The sequence below is a fragment of the Trichogramma pretiosum genome, unplaced genomic scaffold (assembly GCF_000599845.2).
Source record: "Trichogramma pretiosum strain Unisexual culture from Peru unplaced genomic scaffold, Tpre_2.0 scaffold26, whole genome shotgun sequence".
Taxonomy (NCBI): Eukaryota; Metazoa; Arthropoda; class Insecta; order Hymenoptera; family Trichogrammatidae; genus Trichogramma; species Trichogramma pretiosum.
In genome coordinates, this window is record NW_019641640.1 from 249,979 (window position 1) to 274,983 (window position 25,005).

Below are 25,005 nucleotides of genomic sequence, written 5' to 3' on the forward strand. Positions count from 1 at the left end.
CAAATTGAGTCAGGCCAATATTGCTTCTGTCTCTAGTTTAATAATGAATATAATATGAGTTTGAATAACGATGAAATCATTAATTTATATTCAATTTTGTTGATACGATTAATTGAGAAGCAGTCTGTAGAATACGAAAAAAAATATCCTCATTTAATTGTTTTTTTACTCATCTCTTCTTTGCTACAAGGGGATCCTGAATAACCGCTATTTTATTCAATATTTTCTCATAAACGTGGCTATTATGTTTGATTTGACTGTCTCAAATAGTCGCAATACTCAGCTTTTATATTTTTTATAAACCAAGCAAATAATATTTTTTATGGCCTAAACGAGTACCCTAACGAACTATTTTGATCCCAACAAAGAAATGTATGAGAACCTGTACAGTACGTTTAGGAGTCAGAGATAACAAGAATAATAAATGATCGGTAGAAAAGCATAAACCTTATTAGCGAGTCGAGTCAGGATTTAGATACTTGTTTGCGGGACATTGACCGCTGTGATTTTACTTAAAATTCATTGCTTTTTAAGTCTGGAGCAGGAGTTTTAGCACTTCGAGCAATTGTGTTCAGTTTTGTGCTTACATAATATTACGTAGCAAATACTGTGATTTGATGGAACTTTCATCCCGATCGAGCGAATAAATTGATCGATTCATTATTGTGGCTATGTGCCTATAGACTGTCGAATTTGGAGGTCAATGACACTTAGCAGCAACTCTGCATCCACCTCTATGTGTCAAAGTACATCATTTAAGACTACTTGCCAATTCTGAATAAAATTTCCATCTTTCTATATCACTTGCTTTGCCGATTCGAATGAAAAAAATTATTCATCTCTAATGAGCCAATTAAAGATACTATTTTTTTATGATCGGATTACGAGCTCACTTAAATTTGGACCAGGGACACCGAACAATCTCGATATTTTTATATACTTGGATTATGTAAGTATAAATTTCTATGTGTGTTTACACCCTTCTATGAACAACATCTTACACAAATTTGAGAATATTACTGATTTGTTTAAAGCTATAATAAGATGACAATTTTAATTTTTGAATAAATTTTTGAAATAAAAAAGAGTGTGATAGATTTAATCAATTTTAATGAATTAAAACTTGTTAAAGTTTTATTTTTGTGTTTGTTTCATTTTGGCAATAAAATTAGTTTAAAAATTATTATTCTTTCGAACCTACTGCATTCACAAAATTATCGAAAACTCTTAAAATTAAAAAAAAATTAAATTGGATATCTAGTTAAAATTTATTTCTTGAACTTATCTTAAATTCTAAAAAAAGTTTTTTTTTTCGATCATTTGAGAATACAAAATCTATGAAAGTGATAATTACACCAAGGACAATCGCCTCATGATTTTGTGATATTTATTCGAATCATATTTCGATTCAACTTTTTGTTATAGTATAATATCAAATTTTTTGACTATAACATCACATTATTACAAACTGTTTTTTATTTTCTAACTTCTTTCTCAAGATTTTCATCATCTTCTCTATTACTACAAAATTTGATTTTTTCATGAATTTTTTTTTTTTTTTACCAGCCTTTTACATATCTCGCTGTAGTTCGTAACAATTAACTCATGATTTTTTCAAAATTTTTTTCGTATTAGGTACAATAAAATAACACAATGAGATCAAAATTTGGTGCACTACAACCATTTTATATCTTTGCTTGCCGCCGCAGCAGCACTACCTTATGGCTACGGCTGCATAGTGCATGAAGCTGTCAAAGAATGCCATGCATGCACTGCGTGTAGTCTGCACTAGCAGAACGTTTCTTTGGAACGTCAGAAACAAAACACTAGCAACAACTGCGTGTAGACAGAAATCATAGTACACAAACTTCACTCGGTTCTTATCTAATCGGTAATTTTGTATGTGTCACTTCGATTCCAAATAACAATAAACATTGATGAGGCGTTGACGCGTAAAATGTGTCAAACTTGACTATCGAGCGTCCACAAATATTTTTTTTAAATTGAATACACAAGGGTACAAAGATGAAGTGACAGCTCATGCAATTGAAGAAAATTCGTCATTCCGCTGGCTCTCAGTAAATGACTCAGTAAATTCTCTCAAATACTTTTTCATTATCATCGCGTAATGCAATATTGCTATATTGCGAGCTGCGAAGTTTGACATTTGAAAAAATTCGCGACATGTTCGATCTCTAAGGTAAATAATACATTGTATTATATCGTGTATTACAATATTGCATAAAAAATGTTAACTGTCATTGGAATTCAGCTTCATCCATACATGACGATTTTACCTTGCAGCAAATAGCATATAATTAGAGACAAACTTGCATTGTAACTGATGATGCAAAAATCATTTATCTTGAAAAATGGCAGAAAGTCAACAATTTTTGGGATGGAAACAGTATTCTATGGAACCAGTAGCTTTTGCACTAACATTTGCTTATTCAATATGTGGTAATTAATGGTTTTTAAACACGATTGTATTTAAAATTTCATTAAAAATCTAATGATGATTGTTAAAATTTTTTTAGATAATGTCTACACTGACCTTATCATATATCAAACATGCAAAACCATAACTGGTTTAAATAGTAGTGAATGTGACATCCTGCATGAAAATAGTACTACAAATAGAGCCAATGAAATCGAAAAGTTAGTGCAACCTCATACAGGTTCAATATTTATATTAGATTCATGCATAAAGACTATTTTTCCAACATTAATGGCCCTATTTCTGGGACCATGGAGTGATAAAAATGGCAGAAAGCCATTGCTGATAGTGCCCTTCCTTGGTAAGTTTTTACAAAACATTACAATATCTTATCAAACAATTAATTAAAACATGGATTTTCAACTGCCCCAGGTTATGCATTATCCTATGCAATTTTGGCTTTAATGAGTAATTTCAATTTAAGTCCATACTGGTTTTTATTATCATCGATACCTGGATCAATACTAGGTGGATTCCCCACAATTTGCTTGACATTCTGGTCTTATAAAGCTGATATTACGGATAGTCAAAATAGAGCTTGGCATCTTGCATGTCTTGAGACATTTTTCTTTGGAGGATTTTTGGGTGGACTATTTGTAGGACCTTACACTTTTAGACATGCTGGATATATGGTTGTGTTTCTCATAGCTTCTGCAAGCTGTTTGAGTGCAACTATCTATTCAGTTTTCCTTGTTCCTGAAACAATACAAATTCAGCACCAAGTAAAATTTATCTTTATGATTCTCTCAATTGATTGAAAATCATAGATTCAATGATAACTAATAATAAATATTTTTCAGAGGGCTTTAAAAGATGTATTTGACTACAAATTAGTAAGAGATTTATTCAAGGCAGTATTGAAATCAAGAGATGGATTTGATAAATTTTTAGTCTGGAGTTGTGTCCTATCAATTGCTATAAATGTCTCAATTATGGAAGGAAATGGTTCCATTCTATTTTTATTTACGAGTTACAAATTACAATGGAATCTTTCAGACGTTTCCATATATTCTGGTACCAATCTCCTACTCACAATCATTGGAATGTTATTACTGATCAAACTTGTTGGATCAATTTTAAGTAAATATTAGTATGATATATATTTTCTAAATAATTTTTTGAAAGAATTTTAATAATTTCAATTGCTTTAGAACTACCTGAAACTGTCATTGTTGTGTTGTCCTGTTTATCAACTTCTATAAGTTGTTTGGGAAAAGCTTTTGTATCAAAACCATACCACATGTACATCACTGCAGGAATTGGCATGTTTAGTGCTTCAGCTGTTCCAGCTATCAGATCTATAGTGTCAAAAACAGTCCCTCAAGATGATTTAGGTAAATATTATTGATTTATGAAATTTTAAGAAACATGTTACATAAATTAATTATCTTGTTTTAGGAAAAACTTTTTCAGTAATAACAATTGTGGAAATGATTATACCGTTTGCTGCTACACCATTGTACCTGTACATTTATACCCATACACTTGATATGTTTCCTTGCCCAGTTTGGTTTTTGTCTGCTTCATTGCCAATAGTTAATATTATATTAGCTATCATGATAGAATATAGATGGAAAGTTCTTAAAAATACTCAGTATAGTGAAATTGTAACAGAAAGAGATTGATAATGATAAGATTTTTACAATTTTCATTATCAAAGTAACTTTTATATATCCTTTATTTTTAATTACTTGACAAGTATTTTATATTAATATCATACATTGTTGAAAAAAAATATAAAATAATTATTTTTTAAAAGTGATCAAAAATTCTAGTAATAACTTGAATAATTTTTCGTAGTTATATATTTAAGGTAAATGTAAAAAGGGAAATTTTTATGCAAATGTACAAATTTGTGGCCTCAAACAATCTGTGATAAAAATTATACAATAGAATTTTAAATGTGATTTTAGTCATAAGTATTTCTAAAATTTTGCAAAGTACTATGCATTAAAATGTAATATCAATTAATAAATAACACATTTTAAATTAAGAACACAAATAAAAATCGAACACCTCAATCACATGCATTATTTTGTCAATTTAAAGTTCGTCATAGTAATCTACATGATCACCAGACTTGTACTTTTTTGCTAAAAGAACTTCAGTAAATTTTCTAACAGTTTGATCCGTGGTTAAAGCAGTTTTATTTTTTCTCATTTCTTGGAATGTAGTTTTCACATCTTGATCACCAACATTATTAGATATTGTTGCAAGCATATCTGTCTCTACAGGACCTGGAGAATAATTCAGAACATTTATGTCTGGATTTTCTTCAGCAAAGACCTGTTGATATAAAAAAATTGTGAATTAGGTAACTTTATATTCAAATTTTGAAACTTTTTCTATTGAAAAGTATACAAATAATGTGAATCTTATATTGACCTTGAAAAACATCTCTCGAGCTGCTTTTCCAGTACAATAATATCCAATGGATTTAAAAGGTGTAATACCACACAAAGAGGTGATATTAATAACATTTTTTTTAATTTTCTTATTATTGAAAATATTCATCAAAACTCCATTTAATACAGCTGGGGAAAATACATTTAAATCATAATATTTCCTCCAGATGTCAAAATCAATCATTTGAGTAGTTGGTTGGGATACATCTCCAACAGATCCAGCATTATGTATCACTACCAATTGGTCAAATTCTTCCGGTTTCTTACCTCCCAATGACTTCAATACAATATCTAAAAAGATTTCATTTTAATTCATTTAAACTTGTAATATAATTTGTTTTCTTTTTCATTTTTTAGTTACCTTTCAATTGATCAGCTTTTGCCACACTCAAATCAACGCTTTCATATTTAACACTTAAATTTTTTGGTAGTTTATTTGAAGTTTCTTTCAATTTTTCTGCATTTCTTGCTAATAATAAAACTTGTGATCCATTATCTAAATTAGATGAAAGTACTTCAGCAATTTTTTGTCCGATTCCTTGGCTAGCGCCAGTAACTAAAAGAAATACTTTTCCTGAAAATATTTTTCCAGCCATCTTTTTTTATAATCCGTTACAATCTTGAGTTTGAATATCAGATTGGCTATCTGTTGACTTGCTTTCTGAATCTTCAATTTCCGGAGCTTGAGTGTCTTGCTCTTCAAGTACTTGTTGCAAATGATCAGCTTTTAATAAATGAACAAGTTCAGTAGTTGTAAGAGCCTGGAAAAAAAAGTTTATATAAACTTCTGAGCGATATATTCAGCCTTGGATATTATATAATAAATTAGTTATCATTTTTTATGTAAGTTACAGCAAACATACAATTACTAATATTGAAAGAATACATAAAATAAAATTCTTATGAGAAATAATCAAACCTGTAAATGTGGAGCTATGTGCCTGATAAGTGGATTTGCTGCTAGTTCCTCTGCTTCTTGTGTTTCAAGATTATGTCCATCGGTAATTAATCTAGCTATGCATTCTTCTCTTGCAACAGACAGCGAATTAATGAGGTCACGCTTGGAAGTTCCTCCCTGAATCGCTTTCAATTTTGAGTCTATAACGGAGAAAATTAATGAAATTAGTATTTACACATTGAGAATCATAATATTTACTTCAGCAAATGTTTGACAGTTTGTAAATTCAAAAGTCAATTAAAATCAAGTGTACAAAATACTCACGAAGTCTGGCTAAATACTGAGCGGAATCAGGCAATTTCTCCAAATCCTTCTGATCAGCAGGCGCAGCAGCGGCGTTATCAGAATCGACAAACGAGTCTTCGAAAGAGTTATCTTGCTGAGTCGAAGAGTTTGCCTCAACTGCAGCCGAGTCGACGCCCGTAGTCCACGGGTCGGTGTCTGTTGTTCTCATGTTACCGCACTTTTTCTTATTTGCTTCTCCCTCCTTATAATGCCTGTGATATTATATTATGTATTGCTTGGAATATCGTCTTACGCGGCTAGTGAACTCGCTTGACTTTTTTTTGATACTGTACAATAAAACAACTAGATATGCAACGAGAAATGCGCCTTTTACTTTTTACTCGCACACTACTTCGGTGCTGCGATCGACGTCGTCGTGTGCTCGGCTCGAATCAAGGACAACTGCGCATTATACACACATTGCAATATAATGTCTGCTACGGACACTTGAATCAACATTACTTGATCTATAAATGTGGCGGTAAATTTAAAGCAGTTCGGTATTGTTAACATTCGTTTATTAAAAATTGCTTTCAAAATGTTTTCTTATAAAAGTCAACGTAATCTCCAGACTCGTATTTTTGTTGCTTCACAACTTGAAGGAGATAATTCGACGTTTGCTCGGGCGTGACGAAAGTCTTGCTATTGATCATTTCTTTGATCTTCTCTTTCAGATTTTCATTAGCGCTCTTCTTCAATACGTCGTGAAACATGTCGGTCCCGACGTATCCCGGTAAATAGTTCAGCACGTTTACGTGGGGATTTTCCTTGGCAAACACCTACGTGGAAAAATACGCGCAACAAGTTTTTTTTTTAATTAATCGTTTGCACAATTGCACAATTTTAATATAAATATTGTTACCTTGAAGAACATATCTTTAGCGGCTTTGGCCGAACAGTACGAGCCGACGAAAACATCGGGCTCCAAGCCCCAGTAAGAGCTTATGTTGAAAACGTATTTACGGACGTTATTGCTGTGAAACGTGCTCATGAATACTCCGTTTAACATCGCAGCAGAGAACATATTCAAATTGAAACATTTGTGCCATTCATCTAAATTTGTCATCTCGTTTGTAGACTGCGAGAAGTTGGCCATCGCGGCGCAATGAACTATTATCGCTTGATTGAAGTTTTCCGGTTTCTCATTCTTCAATGATTTATCAATGATTTCTGTAAAACAAAAAAAAATAACACGTCAATCTTCGAATTATATTCTCTCCCCCCACACCAAAAAATTGGCGCGCAGCAAGTGTTTACACTGTATCTGTATGTATATTCACCTCGCAGTTGACCAGCATCACTGGGCAGACTGAAGTCAATACTTTCGTACGAAGCGTTGACACCATTTGTCGCGATCTCGTTGCTCGTCTTCTCCAGATCCGTGGAATTTCTGGCGAGCAGCAAGACGCGAGATTGACTCTCGAGATTCGGGCTGAACGCCTTGGCTATGCTCTTTCCAATACCTCGACTGGCTCCGGTCACCAGTAAATAAACCTTTCCCGTGAAAATGCCGGGCATGATGAATTTTTCGATGGTTCCGATACAACAAACGATGCAAATTGACAAATCTTTTTAATCCCTCGAATACTCGATGTACAATTTATAATCAATACTGTAACCGTGCGAAGATAAAGATTACGGAGAGTAAATTATATCTCTCTTATCTGCGAGAACTCATTTCTCTTTCGAGTAATCGCGCAAAACGCTGCACTCGCGCAGTTTCATTAACCGCAACTTACAAACAAAACCGTCGCGTTCGCGTTCGCAAAGTGAAAGTCTCAAAGAAACACACAAATCAAAGTGATAAAGAGGCAACGAGGAGCTGAACCGTAACTCCGAGCTACACTCTGCAAGAGATTTCGTATGAAATTGTAATTTTAAATTCACGTGTGTTTATTTTTAGTACAGCCCCAAAAAATATATCAAAGATCTTGGCAAAATACTATTATCAATCACTCGGTTAAATCGAACTCGAGATTACTCGACGCACAAGTATGGAGTATCAATACACGGCACACACGCTACCGCAGCGTGCGGTGGCCCGAACAAATCGAAATCTCGATGATGTTGCGGCGTTCGATAAAAAAATCTCAACGCAGCTCCGACACGCGCTGAGTGAATGACAGGACAGACACCTGTGTCGTACTCGATCGAGGTTCGATCGCGAGCACGCTTCTGCTTGTTTTGCAGTTTTTTGAGACGACGCGATTCGTTCGTCGCCGCGCGCGCATCATTGCGAAAGTATATAATAACAGTGATCGTCGTCGTCGTCGACTCGTTCGCGCAGTCTCGTGCCTTTCTGCTCGGCTTTGCGTGTATGTCAGCGATGTATACACGCACTATTGCACGTTATACACAAACGCGGAAGACATGAGTGTGTGCACGAGTAGTAGTACCCTTCCTCGGGACGGTGTCTTTCGCTAGGCTCGCTTATACTTTCTGCCATCCAAAACATTATAATATCGCGCGATCGTGTCGCGAGCCAGTGCCACGAAGCAGTGAGCGCCGTATACAGAGTAGAGGTGTACAAGATCGGGACAACACACACAGCTGGCCGTCAGCAGCATGCTCGTGCTCGCGAGTGAAATTCAATTTGACAACTTTACAACGAGCGTCGAGCGGTAGTGATTAATTTCTTTTTCTCTTTCCTTTCGTTCTTTTCCACCGATCGACAGACAAGCGCCGTTCAAAGATCTCGCCTCTGATCGCGGCGCGCAAAGTCGAGGCTGAACTCTCGACTTTTATGCAATATTAAAAATAAAAAAACTATACGTAAATTAGAGGTGAAATAATTTGATCACAAAAGTAAACATGAGTGAAACAACGGTAATGTGGATGCTGGTGCTGGTGATGCTGGGTGGCTCCTATCTTGCCGGCTCGCTGCCACTTGTGATGAACCTGTCCGAGGTGAGAGCTCATATGTCAATGCCCAAAGCGTGCATCTGGCCTTTGTTTGTTTTGATTGCAATTTTCTTCGACAGATGTATACATAACCTAGCTCTTTGTTTTTTATTTATTAATTCGCTGATAAACTGATAACAATGATCGAGTGGTATAGATAACTGTGGAAAAGTAACATTTTCATATTTATGAAAACTGCCAACATCTATAATTAATCGAACGATCCTAAGTAAATTATTTTCGATGCTTTGTCGTCAGCATTTGATTGAACTTCCAACGCGTTGCGTAAACGCGATTGCGAAATGATTTTGAAATATTTATAAAATAATTTTTCGATGAAATGAGAATTCCACTGACAGAAATTAATGAATAATCGATGCATTTTATACAACTTATTGATTGTATCTTTTAATTTTTCGTTATCGAACTATAAAATTTTTTTTAATATAGCCTGATCTACTTTTAAGTTAGCTACGATATTTATTTTGCATGATAAGTTCATTGTTTAAAAGATAACGTAATTTCTATTGCTTTGACTTTTGTATTACTAGCTTAGGCTTTAGTTTATTTATTCATATGAATAACAAAATTTATTATTTATTATAATTTTCATTTGTTAATTTTTTTAGGACAAATTACAATTGGTATCAGTTCTCGGAGCTGGACTTTTGGTAGGTACTGCATTGTCAGTCATAATTCCTGAAGGGGTAAGAGCCTTGTTCAGTGGAGCCATTCACACTTCAACAACTACGGCACAGGACGGTGCTCAGGATGCTGAAAAGCATGAAGGTATATATTTCAAATTTGCAATCAATTGTTTGAATAATGTTTCATCTTATTTATGCTTGTATTCTTTATTACAGATACAGATCTTCATAGTTTAATTGGATTAAGTTTGGTGCTAGGGTTTGTATTCATGTTATTAATTGATCAATGTACAACAAAAAAAACTGGTGGAAAAGAAAAAAGTATGACTGCTACTTTGGGACTAGTTGTCCATGCCGCTGCTGACGGGGTTGCTTTAGGAGCTGCTGCCACAACATCACAATCTGATGTTGAGCTCATTGTATTCTTGGCTATAATGCTGCATAAAGTATACTAAATTGATTATTTTTACACTTTCTTTAATCAGATTTATCAATTGAAATTTTTTTTATAAATTAGGCTCCTGCTGCATTTGGACTTGTTTCATTTTTGTTACATGAAGGAGTAGAAAAACGAAAAATTCAAAGACACTTGTTAATATTTTCTTTGGCAGCTCCTTGTTTAGCTGTAATTACCTATTTTGGAATTGGGAAGGTAAAGTATGATTTGCACTTTATATTCATGTTTACATATTTAAATTAATTTTTATTATTGCAGGAAGGTAAAGAGACTTTAAGCAATGTTAATGCTACAGGAATAGCAATGTTGTTTAGTGCTGGAACTTTTTTGTATGTTGCTACTGTGCATGTCTTGCCTGAACTCATGACTCGAGTTAATAGTAGTTATACTCACTTACCAACCGATTCGGTTTCTTCTCTGCCTTCTAATCATAATCATTCACATGGACTAAAATTCAAGGAAATTATAGCTCTTGTAGTAGGTTGTTTTTTACCAGCAATAATTACTACTGGACATCATCATTAAATAATTATATATATAAACACTAATATAAATAGATATATTACTGTACAAATTTAAAAACAAATTTTGACTCTAAGTGTTGACAGAATATAACAGAAATTGTCTCATGAACAATATTTCTGTTACAAGTAGAAAGATATATTTTTTACTATTGCAAATATTTTGTATTATTTTTATTGAATGGAACGAGTGCTCTGTACAAATGATTTTCATATTGTAAAAAAAATTTGCATGAAAATTGTCTGTTGATAGATTTTTAAATAAATAGTTGATTTGAAGGGAGATGAAAATTTGTTAAATGATGAGAACTTAAATAGATATACAATTTTGAAAATCATTTTCAAATTTTTGTGAAAATGTAGATTGAGTATAATCATAGGAACAATGATGAATGATGAATTTCTATCTTTACTTAAAAATGTAAAACATCAATTACAAAAAATGTGATAATACTTAGATAATTTTATTAACATTGAATAAAACACAAATATATTGTTACGATAATTTTTAAGTAAGCTGTCACTATTTAAAGCGCAACATTTAAAATGAACAATTTACAAGATTTTTCAATCAAATTGTAATGAAGTAGATAAAATACTTTGAAAATGAAATCTCATGCATTTATTAATTGTATTTTCTTTTAAAATAAAGAACACATTGGGGTAAAAAGAATTTTCAATTGTTATTCAAGTTTATTTAATTTTTATTCATGTACACTAGTTATATATTAGTATTCAACTTTTTAAATTATTTATTTGAAATAAATTAATTCCACTTTGAATCATATTAGAATATTCATTAAAATCATTGTTTTGGGGTTTGAAATTTTTGCATGAATAGTATGGTAATCATAACACACGCAAAAATATAATTTTCCAGTTGTAAAAATACAATTTCTTTCATTAAATAATACAGCATGCAATCAATAACCAAAAACTCTGTTTAAAAAATGTTATCAAATTCCTATGTGTATTTAAACGAGTAAGGAACACATTACAAGTTTTTCAACAATTAGAGTGTAAGAATTTCATTGGCTCTATTTTCCAAAAGAGTTTCCATTGACTTAACATCTTTGCACCAAACATCTAAACGTTGAATCATTCCAGAAATTTGTGAACGATCAAGAACTCGTGGTTGTACCCAAGTCATATTGACAGTACCAGCAACTTGGTCAATGGCACCTCTCACCAAATTTTGTGCCAAAGCTTTCATTACCAAAAGCTCAACTTCACCTATTGGTAAATGAGTCTCTTGAGAAATTTCATCAAAAGTCAATTGCCTGAAATAAATGAATTAAATTAAAAAATTTTGAAATTAAAATATTATTGTATTAATTGTTATAAATTGATTTACCTATTATTAGCTTGGCGTTTGAAAGTCATTTCCATAAGGCATAATAAGGATATTTTTTGTCTCAATTTCAATTCTTGAGCAGCAAGATCAGCAATCTGACTCCATTGTGGTTTCAGTCTTTCCAAAGCAGTTATATCACCTGCATTAAATGCATTCAGCAGATCAATAAGCCAAGAATTTGGTGTTCCTTTGAGTGATTCCAGTACAGGATGAGCAAGAAGCTCTCCAATATTATAAACACCTTCTCCTAATAAAGCAGCTAAACCCAAGAAAAAGGCATGTTGTTCTTGATCTGACCTACTCAGAGTATTCAGCTCAATACAACCTAAATACCTAAAAATATTCACAGCATTTATTAGTATAAGGATTATTTTGTAATGATAGTAATCAAAAATAATATTAATACCTCAAAGCAGTTCTATAATATTCTGCATGTTTTCCTTGTAATCTGTACAATCGGCTAGCTAGGAGATAAAATCTACCATGAACAGATGAAACTCCATCCATTGCATCCAGCATAACTTCAACCTCTTCGATAATTTTTTTGGTTTCATCCTGAACATTTAATTCATTCAAATAAATTTGGCCAATGAGTACTTTTACAAGTGCAACAGCTTCTTGATTACTTTTAACTTTGGGTTCAATTTTCTGCAAGAATGTAATTGCACTAGGTTTGTCCGTGTACTGCTTGACTATGTGTGCAACTATTTCCACCAGCGATAATGGATTGATTCTTAAAACATAAATTAAATTCAATGTTACTCTTCACAAACATTTTCAATACAAATTGAATATCAACAATTTACGACAATAATGAAAACACCAAGTATTTTAATAGAAAAATTTGAAACTTAAACAATATTTTTGAACTATTGTGATTTATATGAATTTTCTGGTCTATGTATACAATACAAATAAAAAAATATAACGTGTATATACACAAAGACAGAATGATGAGAAATTCATACATGACAAACAAGGTTATGTTTATCGGTTGTTGCTATTTAGCAAATAATAACATTAACTTACTTGCTCTCGAAGGTGGACAGAAAGTTGTTGTACAATTCGATGAGGGCTGCATCTTTCTGCAGGGATGGATGGAGCACGAACGACTGCAAACTCAGAGTCAGCTGATGCCAAAGCCTGCAAGTCACCCGGGTAGCATCGATTAGTTAGCGAGAAAAACTCGGCGAAAAACGTGTCGTTCGACGCGAAAATCGTGCAGATGATAATACATACTTTTTGTTGTGCAGTTCCTCGAGCTTGGCCCATTCATCAGCGAGCTCTTGGTCGGGCAAACGTTGTTTTTGACTGAGATAGGCACTCACGTCTTTCGGCGCAGTGGTAGCCGCCATTTTTCGCAAACTGGACTGACGAGACTTTGTAATTGAAAAACTGACGAGCCGCGAGGTTGTGTGTATCACGCAGAGCCACTGTACAATGCGAACGGCGATTCCTGTAATATGCGCCACTTATCGTCAGCTACGCAATCACGGGCGTATTTTGACGGGGTTTTTCACGAACTAAATAGTAGTTCGATTGGAAATTTCAATTCATTGGACTTTTCTGGATCAATGGAAAACTTTCTTATTAATAATGTAATATTGCTCCGGGTATATCGGCGTCTGGTTTATTCTAAAAGTGAATAATTAATAATAATTGGATGTAAAGAATTATTTTTTTTTAATTTTAATCATTAATAAGTTTAAATCGAAAGTAAAAGAACACTAAAATTTATCTACTTGCAAAATTTTATCTAAACAATAATTCTAGTAACTAGGATATCCTATATGAATCGAAAATACTGCAAAACAATTGAAAAAATTCAAAATATTATAAAAAGGAAAATGCTATATTTATATCACTACTCACCATGGGATAAATATTGAAGTGCAGCTTCTCTACTCGCGTTGGGCTTATAGAAGGTCAAGCCGTAAAAAATGAACGTCCGTCCGTTCGGCTGATCGCGATAATCGTAGGTTTTTAGTCTTCAGAAGCGTCTATTTGCTTATCCCTGGTAGCACTGAATAGCAAAAAAATAATTGCGCAGATCCCTATTCGGTAAACTTTGATGCACATGAAGTAGTAGATGTGTCGCCGCTAGGTGGCACAGAGCGAAAATGTAATTCACGTGGATGAATTTATTAAGTATGTGAATTAAATAGAACCAAGAAAGCTTGTAATTTTGGAAGCCTCGAGGGAGGCGAAAGAGAGGTTGAATACAGTGGTCGCCGCTTAAGAGAATCACTGTGTGACAAAAATTTTCATTCTATTAAGCGGATGATTCTACTATCCGATAGGGATTGCAATAACTTATAAATAACTTTGAATCCGAGAAATTATGCATTATTATAATAAATAATTTATTATTATAAATGAATATATATATATATATAATTTATATAATAAATTATTTATTATTAAATATTTATTCAAATCATATGTGACACCATTATAATTTAGTAAAATAGTCATTTATCTTGGTTTGTTTTTTCTTTTGGTCAATTATTTTGAAAATAAATTTTTCAAATTTGTAGTACTCTTCAAAGGATTTCGAACGATGTTGAACTCCTCGTCTCAAGACTTGTAATGCGTTAAACATTTCTAGATTATTAGGTGCGGGTTCTATACTATCATCTTCCTCTTCAATTTCTGATTCATCTGTGTCCAATTTTTGGCATATGTCATCATCTGTTGGCTTTCCAGAGGTTTCTAGACATTCGTCAATATCTATCCACTCGTCAAAAACCTCATGTGTCATATCTTCCGGATAAATTTCGTTCAAGCTAACGTTGCTCGAAATATTACATATTTCATTAGTTCCGTTAACAAACCCAGCCTTTCTAAAACAATTTTTTATCGTTTCGCTAGATACATAAGACCAAGCTTCTTTGATCTGATGTAGCGCATCAAGCAGAGAGGTCTTCTTGGCAATGTCATTGGCTTTGACATTTTGTTGATTATCTAATATTTGTATAATCCGTTCCCTCATTGTTCTTCGATAGTACGCTTTTAATGTACGAATTATACCTTGATCGCAAGGCTGTATCAGAGACGTCGTGTTGGCAGGTAAATAAACCACTGTAATATTTTTCATAGGCTCTAAGTTTGAATGTGCACCGCAATTATCAATGGTTAATAAAATTTTGCGTTTTAATTGTCTATCCCAATTTCGTAGCCAATCAGAAAAAATGTCTCTTGTCATCCACGCGTTTCTGTTGGCCGTGTAAGCAATAGGCAATTGAGTCACATCTTTGAAGCATTGTGGATTCTTAAATTTTCCAATAACAAACAGGTCTTTTTTTTCACCTGCCATACTGGCACAGCATAACAACGTTATACGCTCCTTACTTGTTTTGAAGCCTTTCGTATTTTCTGATTTTAGAGCATATGTATGCTCTGGTAATGCTCGGTAGTATAAACCCGTTTCGTCAGCATTAAATATATCGCTTGGCGAATAATTTTTAGATATTTCTGGCCATTCTTGTATAAACCACTCATTTGCACTTGTAAAATCAGCTTCGGCTTGTTCACCATGTGGCTTGCGATACACAATATTTTCTCGGCCTCTCCAACGTGAGAGCCAACCGTCAGTGGCCTTGAAATTTTCTTTGCCTAATTTCTTTGACAAATCTTCAGCTTTTGCTTTAAGTAACGGGCCATTAATTGGAGCGCCTTTTTCTCTCACTTCCACAAACCATTTCTTCAACGTTTTTTCTACGTCTTCGTCTTTGCCGCATCGTTTTCTCTTGCGGCTGAGATTTTCGTGAGAGCAAGAGGTACTTTCTATCTCGTAACGATTTAATAATAATCTACTAAGAGTAGCTTGTGATATGTTTAATAACAGCGCTGCATCACTTTGTGATAAATTTGGCAACAAATCATATTTTTTTAGTAGCTCCTTTTTTTCAAGGACACTTAAGCCTTTTCTATGAACTATAGCTGATGATTTTTTCATACTTGTATCACTAACACAATTAATTATTATGAGCATGTAATACCGACGGTGCTATGAGAAAGTACTGACAATGAAACTTGTATTTAATCGACAACAACATTGAATGTAAACATCGTCTTCAAACTAAATTTGATTCTATTAAGCGAAAAGTTTATTCACTTAAGCGGTGAATTTTACATGTATAAGGATACGGGAAAATCATTGTTAGGATTTTTGATTCATTTAACCGGCGTATTCTATTAAGCGCAATTCTCTTAAGCGGCGACCACTGTAATTAATTAAACGTGAGTTCTGCTGAGTAAGATCGCTTAAACCACCGTTTTCACTCATTATTTCGTTTAAAAAAATGACGCATTCGTTATAATTGTGGGAATGCAAGTAAAATTTCATTAAATATTCCTCATCTTTTTCTTTATGTTTGCTGCCTTTAATGGCTGTAGCAATGGTTTTAATGATTTTTTGAAATGTCATTTGATGAGTTACATCCGAATGGTGATCGGGGTCTTTCATCAATTCGATGGCCGCATTCAACAGATCCTTTGATGCACTATCATTTTTCTTAATTGTTAGTGAACCAGTTACATTTTCGCCTTGAAGTTTCAACATTCCCATTTTTATTTTTGCTTTTAGTTCCTTCATTATTTGGAAGCTAGAAAAATAGAAAAATTACAATTTTTTACTCTTTCAAATAATGCTCGCATTGCTTCTATCAGATAAACAGATTTTTTTCAATTCATTATTCATGGAAGATGCCCTAACATCAGCATGTATACATTGAGTAATGTTTCAATGATTGATGCTGATGTCCCAGTGAGAAGGACGAAGGAAATTCGTCCAGAATGCCATGAGAATTTTTGGAATTCCTCTTGGCCAGTATGGGTTCTGTACCGCATTAGAGCAATAATTTGACTGTATTATTATTTAAATTTTCTTCCGGTAATGTCAGGTACTCGGCTAAAACTGGTTTTTCTTCTTCGTTCTTCAGCGACAACCCAATTTGGTTGGCATCGACTCCATATTGTAACAGAAGAATCAACATTTCTTCATTGACGTTATCACTGGCGAAAAAACGTGAAGGGGTTGAAAACTTTTCAAGTTGGGACGCCCTGTATAAAAAAAATGAAAAACATTATCAAAAATTTTAAGCACGCCCTCCTGATGAAATTCAATTGAAATCTCAATTGAAATCTCAACTAAGAAATCAATTGAGAAATCAATTGAGAAATCAAATGAGATCTTGTGCCAAATGCTCAATGGGAAATTTGTCTCTGAAATTCACATTCCTTTAATTAGAAATATTCAGTCACAAGTTGGATTTAATGGAACTTACGAAAAATGGAAATTTTATGAAAAAAAACAAGAAATTAGTTAAAATTAAATTTGTCACCAAAATATAATCTTAATCATAATTATACTGAGTTAGGGTAATACTGCTAGTATTCAACGAACTAAGGCTTTTATTTCGGTTAGATTATTATGAAATCATTATGAAGCACTCTCAATAGATTTGAAAATCATTGGTAAAATTGAAGGAGTAAAAAAGATTAGATTATTTATAAGTGTGGTTCTCAATTTCTATAGAATATAAGATATTATAAAAAGTGAAAAAAAATTTCACATAAAAAAATTTTCATTTTTATTATTGTTCATTTAAATTATATCTTATGGTGGTGTAAAACCTGGAGGGTGGTTGCGTATTAGAACGTTTATACCCAACATAATAAATTAATAATTTTTTTTAAGTCGAATTTTGACAAATAGCTACACGGAAACATCTATGTAGTTTTTCTTTATACTTGGGAAAAATTTCTACCCATTCCATCGACCAAAATTTCTGGAAAACTTGTTTGAAAATTCAAGGCATATGACACGTTTTGAAATTAGTTAAATTTATATTTTTTTCCAAATTGAATTTCAAAAAAAGCTACACGGAAACATGCGTACAGTTGGTCTGAATATATAATAAAAATTTCGACCCATCCGATCGATTGGATTTCCTAGAAAACCTGTTTGAAAAAATTGGCATTTGAAAATTGGAGGTTCACCTCAACGAGAAGTGAAAGTAATCAAGGTTTGAGTAATTTTGAAACATTTATTATTGAATATGTATTACATTTTTTATTGAATGTGTATTTTATTTATTTGTTTTCTTTATTATTATTGCTTTATTTTTTTTATTGATTTTTTTTCTTAAATCCCTCATAAAAGATGACAAACGATTGGTGACTACATGTAAAATTTTATATTTTTTGAATGGGGAATGATCAGGCATTGTATCCATAATGTAATCTCCCACCAAACCTTTAGGACAAAAAAAGAAGTAAGAATATTTTTCAAGTTGTATGAAAATTCTTTTACAAAATGTTATAACATACTCATCAGCAATTCTACTTTTATAGGAGCAATTAATGGTGTGGGGCCACGATTTGGAAAGACAATAGTCTGTCCCTTCGGGAGCAAACATCGATTGGCCAAAGTTTCTTTCGAACCCCATAACACCAGAGCTACATCTCGTAAAAATCTTCTATGACCCTTCGCCTTCGCCATACTCAATGCTTTTTCCCCAATAAATGCATTTAAACCAAGGTATACCTATAAAAAAAATTATGTTACATGAAGTAAGAATATCGCATTTATCAAGAGCTTTCCGTTACTCACCATCTTTACCTTTTTTTTTCTACCCCCTTTTTCGACTTCAAATTCCACTACTTCATAGCGGTCATGAGGTTCCGGTACATCATTTGGTACGAGTAATTTATTTTTCTTATAAAAGCCATACAAGCGTTCATTATACTCGTGTAACAAAGGGAAATTTGTCATATTCGATTTCCTCATAAATTAGCTCTGTAAGAAAATTATTAAAGTTATTTATTTCAGTTTGAATACTGGAGTATCATTTGTTACGTACCAAGATCATTTTCAACTTTAAACACTTGTCTTTCATCCCTGGACCCAGACCCAGACCCAGACCTGGACCTGGACCTCGACTTAGAGCGCCGCTGCGATAGAGATCGAGAAGAAGATCGAGAAGATCGAGATGAAGATCGAGATGGAGATCGAGATGAAGATCGAGATGGAGATCGAGATGGAGGTGGAGGTAGAATTGGAGATGAAGGTCCAAGTGGAGATTGAGGTGGAGGTAGAATTGGAGATGAAGGTCCAAGTAGAGATTGAGGTGGAGGTAGAATTGGAGATGAAGGTCCAAGTAGAGATTGAGGTGGAGGTAGAATTGCAGATGAAGGTCCAAGTAGAGATTGAGGTGGAGGTAGAATTGGAGATGAAGGTCCAAGTAGAGATTGAGGTGGAGGTCCAAGCGGAATTTTAGGTGTAGTTCCAAACAGATTCAGAGATTGAGATCTAAGTGAAGCTCCTAATCGATGGGGAGTTAGAGATTGAAGTGGAGATCGAGATCGAGATCGAGTAGAAGCTCGAGATTGAGATCGAAATAAAGCTTGATGGGGAGATTGATGGGAAGTTAGAGATCGAAGTGGAGATCGAGATCGAGATCGAATAGAAGCTCGAGATTGAAGAGGAGTTAGAGATCGAAGTGGAGTTTGAGATCCACTTGGAAGTGAAGCTTTAAATTGTAGGGGAGTCTGAGATCGAGTTTTAAGTGAAGCTTGAGGTTGAAGGTGAGTTGGAGAGCGAGATCGTAGTGGAGTCCGAGATTGAGACCGAATTGAAGATCTAGAACTTATAGTTGGTATTTGGTCATTTTCCAGATCAAGTCTTAAGTTAAGTTTTAATGGACTGATTATTTGGTTTGGTTGTGATACACCAATAGAGTTTGACGATCCATCAAAATTAGATGTCCTAACAGCCGTAGATAAAACAAGAGACTTCGATTTTTGAAGAGACTCAGATAAATTTAGAGACTTTGAAGTATTAGGAAACTTGAATGAGTACGCAGACTTTGATGATTTATGCGACTTAGCTGAGTTAGGAGACTTAGATGCATTGCGAGACTTAGATAAAGAAATTGACTTAGATTTTTTTTGTGACTCAGCTGAATAAAGAGACTTGGATTTATTTGCAGACTTAGAGTAGTCAATTACAGGCTTTGATGTATTATATATGACTTTGATGAATCAACATATTTAGACGTTGTATGATTTCATGAAAATTTAATGTGTCAGCTAAATCTGTGAGATCAGAGATAATCCGTGGATTGTTAAGTAACTAACCAACAATTTATCAAACTGTCAGAGCAGTTTTAATAATTTCAAGACATAATATACTTTGCTGTTTAATTGAATAAAAAGTTTTAGACATGAATATTGAAAATATTTAAAGTCGAACAGGACCAACACAGTTATCTTCTCGTCCTCTATCGTCCTCCGCATGTCCTCTGTGATCCTGATAAGAGCTGATTGCAATTTACACGGAGCTTGCTTCAGCGGCGATATCGAGACGGTGCAACGATTCTTAAGCCAAGGCGTGGACGTCAATGTCGACTCGTACACGTGCTCGCCACTGCACATAGCCTGCAAGTACCGCCGAGTGGATGTCGTGAAGGTCCTGTTGGAAACCGGAGCGAATCCAAATCGGCTGGACAAAGAGGATAAGTCGACTCCGCTTTATGCGTTGGCGCAACTGTGGGTGTGCGACTGTCCCGAGTTCTGTACCGACAATATCGAGACACGAAATGCTCGAGGTTTCACACCTCTGGAATTGGCAGTGTCGCTTTAGGACAACAAGCTGACAAAGTCACTCTTGAAACGAGGCGCAAGTCTGAACAGAACTCGACGAACATGGATGGAAGGACACCTTTGCACATGATTTGCAAAATAAACGAAGAATGCAGCACGGAAAAAAAAAGATTTTGTGTACAATTGTTTAAGCGAATTCAACGTCCAATGTTGCCGAGTAAATATAGAACTCGGTTTAAAAAGTTACAATGCCGCATACGTGAATATGTAGGCGCGCATGTGTTTATTTTCAGGCTGCAGCATGTGATGTTGGTGATGAGTCGTGAGTCGATTCGTATGTGTGTGTGCGTGTGTGTTTGCACCGAAGCAGCCGTTAACTACTCGAGCTCGTGTAGGTGTTCAGCGTGTCATGTGTTAATGTAGCGCGATAGTGAGTTACGAGTTAACGAGTCTAAATTTCGCATTTAGAACTCGATTTAAAATGTTGACAGTGCTCTTCGGTGTTCGCATGATTACTCGTGTTACTTCTGCAAGAGTTTATTCGTACAAGAGTAGTCATCGAAGACAGCAAAAGATAGGTTGCTCGCACGGCAAAATTATCTAGCCGCGACGACAAAAATTTTGACTGTAACAGCAAAGTATTTTTTGCTGATCAACTGTCCACTTTCGCTGGACTTACGTATACATTTTTTTCAGTCTGCGGTAAATAGTGGTAACTCAATATGATAGTTGCAAGGACAAAATTCGTTTTTGTTACCACAACCAAAATTGTTTAGTTACGTCAACTATTTTTTCGGTTAGGACAACAAAAGTCCATTTTGTTGTAGCAACAGGGAAAATAGTTGTCATAACTAAAATATTTCGGTTTTGGTAACAAAAATGAATTTTGTTTTTATAACTAACGTTTTCATACCGTTTACTGACCTTTTTTCGAGTATAAATTACTATTATGAGGGAGTTGAAAAAAAGATTGTCAATTTCAATAAAAGGTTTTTTTATTGAAATATTTTTGCATTATATACAAAATTATAAACAGGCTTTTTCAGTCGAATATTTTTATCTTTCGACTAATAGTGAATTACATTTCAACTTTTCCACTTGTATCGAATCGAACTTCTTTGTGTCTGTCTATCTCTTCTATGAGGTTTTGATTGACAAAATAGTAATGTTTTCTTTCCGAATAGTTGCGTACACATTTTATTCTCAGAGTATGCAGTGTTAGTTGGTTAACATAAAAAATGCCGATTAAGGTTTTTTTATTCAATGCTGTCTGGTTTGAAGAAACTTCATGTGCCTGCGGCACGTCGTCTGAAAGATTATTTAATCATTCTCGGATTTCATTTCGAATTTTGTCGTTCTCGCAGGATTGCTCTGAGTTTTTCCAACTCGTTCTCGTGGCTACGAACCGCCGAGTGAAGAGATGTACGTAGCAGCGTTTTAATTCTGTAATTATCTTTCTTTTTCGGTGCATACATTTCAATTTTTTTGCGTAACAATTCGATCCATTGGCTAACTTTTTTGTTTCGCTCAAAATCAAACGAATTTTTCATTGTGCTGCGGGTAGAATTCACAAACTGTACGTGATGTTGCTTGCCAGATGATAAGTGTGGCTGTTGAGTTTTCAATGATTTGTCGAATAGTTGATTCAGATAGAAAAGTAATGCGAGGTCACGATGATATGATTTATAAATCCAATGATTTATTTGAATCACTTTTCAAGTATCACTAATTCACACGTGCAACTTTTTAGGTTATGAAGTGGGTGCGCTCACTACTGCTGCTCGATATTATCTGTCTGGCGCCTGTCTCTCTGCCGGCCTCTTCGGCAGCGCGATGAGCGGCGACGGAAACACACAGCGCCCCGCGCACGCGCTGTAGCGCGCAGGCGAGGCAATGTCGCATGATGGCTAAGGCCTATAATTCGAAAGTGCCACTTTTGAAAGAAATGAAGTGAATAAAATGAATGTAAATAATAAAATAGATTTAAATATTAAAATTAAATGAAAAAAATAAATGAAATTCGGCTAAAGACGGAAATATGCCGACATGTAGTCCAATTTTAATTTTTTTTTTTTTTTTCTTACTTTCGAATTATAGGCCTTAGCCGTCATGCGACATTGCCTCGCCTGCGCGCTAAAGCGCGTGCGCGGGGCGCTGTGTGTTTCCGTCGCCGCTCATCGCGCTGCCGAAGAGGCCGGCAGAGAGACAGGCGCCAGACAGATAATATCGAGCAGCAGTAGTGAGCGCACCCACTTCATAACCTAAAAAGTTGCACGTGTGAATTAGTGATACTTGAAAAGTGATTCAAATAAATCATTGGATTTATAAATCATATCATCGTGACCTCGCATTACTTTTCTATCTGAATCAACTATTCGACAAATCATTGAAAACTCAACAGCCACACTTATCATCTGGCAAGCAACATCACGTACAGTTTGTGAATTCTACCCGCAGCACAATGAAAAATTCGTTTGATTTTGAGCGAAACAAAAAAGTTAGCCAATGGATCGAATTGTTACGCAAAAAAATTGAAATGTATGCACCGAAAAAGAAAGATAATTACAGAATTAAAACGCTGCTACGTACATCTCTTCACTCGGCGGTTCGTAGCCACGAGAACGAGTTGGAAAAACTCAGAGCAATCCTGCGAGAACGACAAAATTCGAAATGAAATCCGAGAATGATTAAATAATCTTTCAGACAACGTGCCGCAGGCACATGAAGTTTCTTCAAACCAGACAGCATTGAATAAAAAAACCTTAATCGGCATTTTTTATGTTAACCAACTAACACTGCATACTCTGAGAATAAAATGTGTACGCAACTATTCGGAAAGAAAACATTACTATTTTGTCAATCAAAACCTCATAGAAGAGATAGACAGACACAAAGAAGTTCGATTCGATACAAGTGGAAAAGTTGAAATGTAATTCACTATTAGTCGAAAGATAAAAATATTCGACTGAAAAAGCCTGTTTATAATTTTGTATATAATGCAAAAATATTTCAATAAAAAAACCTTTTATTGAAATTGACAATCTTTTTTTCAACTCCCTCAAAATAGTAATATATACTCGGTTCAGCGGTACTTGCAGGCTATGTGCAGTTGCGAGCACTTGTACGAGTCGACATTGACGTCCACGCCTTGACTTAAGAATCGTTGCACCGTCTCGATATCGCCGCTGAAGCAAGCTCCGTGTAAATAGGTGTATCCATGATCGTCGCAATGATTTTTCTCGGAATTTTTTGGAAAAAAGTTAATGAGGGACTTCGTCTCGGGATCTTCGTAAGCATGATATTTGCTCGAATTTTTTTCCTGTTGGAGATCGTCTAAGACAGGATCGATGAAATGATGATCGTTTCGTAAGTTTGATTCGTGTTTGTAGTAGAGATTGAACAAATAATGAATTGCAGACTTTCCATTAATTCTATTAATATTCTATGAATATTGAGTTTCGTGCGTTACTGTTGAAATGCAAGAACTTCCAAATGCTTCTCATCCAATTAATACAATTTGGAAAAGTGTAGATGGACTTTCACGTTTTATCATATATCTACATTTCTTCATTTGTTTAAAATCCATTCGAAGGATATTCCTTTTGAATCTGTTCAAGGTATCTCTTATGTTTCTCTTGTTGGAACCATTTGTTTTTAATTGTCTTATGCCATGATAAATTTGGATTTTACGACTGAACACGTGGTCGAAACTAATGACTCACTTACACTTAAGAAAAGTTGATGAACAGAGGAAGATGTGAATAGCTTCACGAACTTACAAAGACTGCATGTCTGTAACGTACATGGCTTATGATTAAGCATGTATTTTAGAGAAAGTAGATTCGATTTTTCGAACTAGTCAGCCTCCAACACGTGCGTTGCGCAGTGCGCATACGATACTGCGCTTTGGCTTTTGGGCTTGCGCACGCTACGAAATTCAAATGAATTGCGGAGTGCCAACAGTAGTAACATGACGTTGTTATAGCGATAATTAAATTTGAATATTGATTGAAGCTGATATGGTGTGACATCCGAGTTAACGAACATAGTTTATGATTTGGGTTCTTCTTTCACAGAAATGGAATTTCGCTGAGTTAAATATAATACTAAATAATATGATCTTAGCAAATGTTGCTGTACAAGCACGAAAAAGTACACCTTGTATAGCAAAATTTGCTATGCACTACAGTAACTTTTCTTGTGTGATCACGACCATAGCCTGGGTACTATATTCGGGCCGAAATCCAGAGTGCCGTGAAGAAAGCAGGTCTCGGCTCTCGAGGTAGCTGGATATCTGCTGTGTAAGCAGAATATCGCAAGCTCTGACCATGTGAGGCAGATTGGCAACTGGTCGAGTCAAAGAGGGCGAGGCA

The 25,005-nt window shown here is 34.5% G+C and overlaps 7 protein-coding genes across 8 annotated transcripts; 2 read left to right on the plus strand and 5 right to left on the minus strand.

The window, feature by feature from the left end:
* The first annotated feature begins 1,602 nt into the window (after window positions 1–1,602).
* Window positions 1,603–4,196, plus strand: LOC106652529 (proton-coupled folate transporter-like). 2 transcript variants are annotated; one of them, XM_014371536.2, is made up of 7 exons: window positions 1,603–2,200; window positions 2,273–2,460; window positions 2,538–2,798; window positions 2,870–3,219; window positions 3,298–3,577; window positions 3,649–3,831; window positions 3,896–4,196. In XM_014371536.2, the coding sequence occupies exons 2-7, from the start codon at window positions 2,373–2,375 to the stop codon at window positions 4,120–4,122; spliced, it is 1,389 nt and encodes a 462-aa protein (XP_014227022.1). In that variant the 5' UTR covers window positions 1,603–2,200; window positions 2,273–2,372; the 3' UTR covers window positions 4,123–4,196. The 2 variants fall into 2 exon arrangements, with proteins under 2 accessions (XP_014227022.1, XP_014227021.1); XM_014371535.2 differs by having other exon boundaries at window positions 2,305–2,460.
* Window positions 4,197–4,267: 71 nt separating this feature from the next.
* Window positions 4,268–5,523, minus strand: LOC106652649 (sepiapterin reductase-like). Its single transcript, XM_014371737.2, has 3 exons — window positions 5,264–5,523; window positions 4,883–5,193; window positions 4,268–4,783 (listed from the first exon to the last, which is right to left on the minus strand). Exons 1-3 carry the CDS (start codon window positions 5,496–5,498, stop codon window positions 4,541–4,543), a joined length of 789 nt encoding a protein of 262 aa, XP_014227223.1. The 5' UTR covers window positions 5,499–5,523; the 3' UTR covers window positions 4,268–4,540.
* On the minus strand, window positions 5,482–6,555 carry LOC106652650. Its single transcript, XM_014371738.2, has 3 exons — window positions 6,125–6,555; window positions 5,822–6,000; window positions 5,482–5,663 (listed from the first exon to the last, which is right to left on the minus strand). The coding sequence occupies exons 1-3, from the start codon at window positions 6,312–6,314 to the stop codon at window positions 5,505–5,507; spliced, it is 528 nt and encodes a 175-aa protein (XP_014227224.1). The 5' UTR covers window positions 6,315–6,555; the 3' UTR covers window positions 5,482–5,504.
* A 93-nt stretch (window positions 6,556–6,648) lies between these two features.
* On the minus strand, window positions 6,649–8,327 carry LOC106652470 (sepiapterin reductase-like). Its single transcript, XM_014371449.2, has 3 exons — window positions 7,426–8,327; window positions 7,008–7,315; window positions 6,649–6,924 (listed from the first exon to the last, which is right to left on the minus strand). Exons 1-3 carry the CDS (start codon window positions 7,661–7,663, stop codon window positions 6,679–6,681), a joined length of 792 nt encoding a protein of 263 aa, XP_014226935.1. The 5' UTR covers window positions 7,664–8,327; the 3' UTR covers window positions 6,649–6,678.
* Window positions 8,328–8,555: 228 nt separating this feature from the next.
* On the plus strand, window positions 8,556–11,284 carry LOC106652469 (zinc transporter ZIP9-A). Its single transcript, XM_014371447.2, has 5 exons — window positions 8,556–9,052; window positions 9,676–9,835; window positions 9,910–10,139; window positions 10,211–10,345; window positions 10,409–11,284. Exons 1-5 carry the CDS (start codon window positions 8,957–8,959, stop codon window positions 10,673–10,675), a joined length of 888 nt encoding a protein of 295 aa, XP_014226933.1. The 5' UTR covers window positions 8,556–8,956; the 3' UTR covers window positions 10,676–11,284.
* A 67-nt stretch (window positions 11,285–11,351) lies between these two features.
* On the minus strand, window positions 11,352–13,380 carry LOC106652524 (26S proteasome non-ATPase regulatory subunit 13). Its single transcript, XM_014371528.1, has 5 exons — window positions 13,265–13,380; window positions 13,055–13,168; window positions 12,432–12,758; window positions 12,026–12,358; window positions 11,352–11,951 (listed from the first exon to the last, which is right to left on the minus strand). Exons 1-5 carry the CDS (start codon window positions 13,378–13,380, stop codon window positions 11,684–11,686), a joined length of 1,158 nt encoding a protein of 385 aa, XP_014227014.1. The 3' UTR covers window positions 11,352–11,683.
* A 628-nt stretch (window positions 13,381–14,008) lies between these two features.
* On the minus strand, window positions 14,009–15,983 carry LOC111693818 (tigger transposable element-derived protein 6-like). Its single transcript, XM_023459609.1, has 2 exons — window positions 14,566–15,983; window positions 14,009–14,048 (listed from the first exon to the last, which is right to left on the minus strand). The coding sequence occupies exons 1-2, from the start codon at window positions 15,981–15,983 to the stop codon at window positions 14,009–14,011; spliced, it is 1,458 nt and encodes a 485-aa protein (XP_023315377.1).
* Window positions 15,984–25,005: the final 9,022 nt, after the last annotated feature.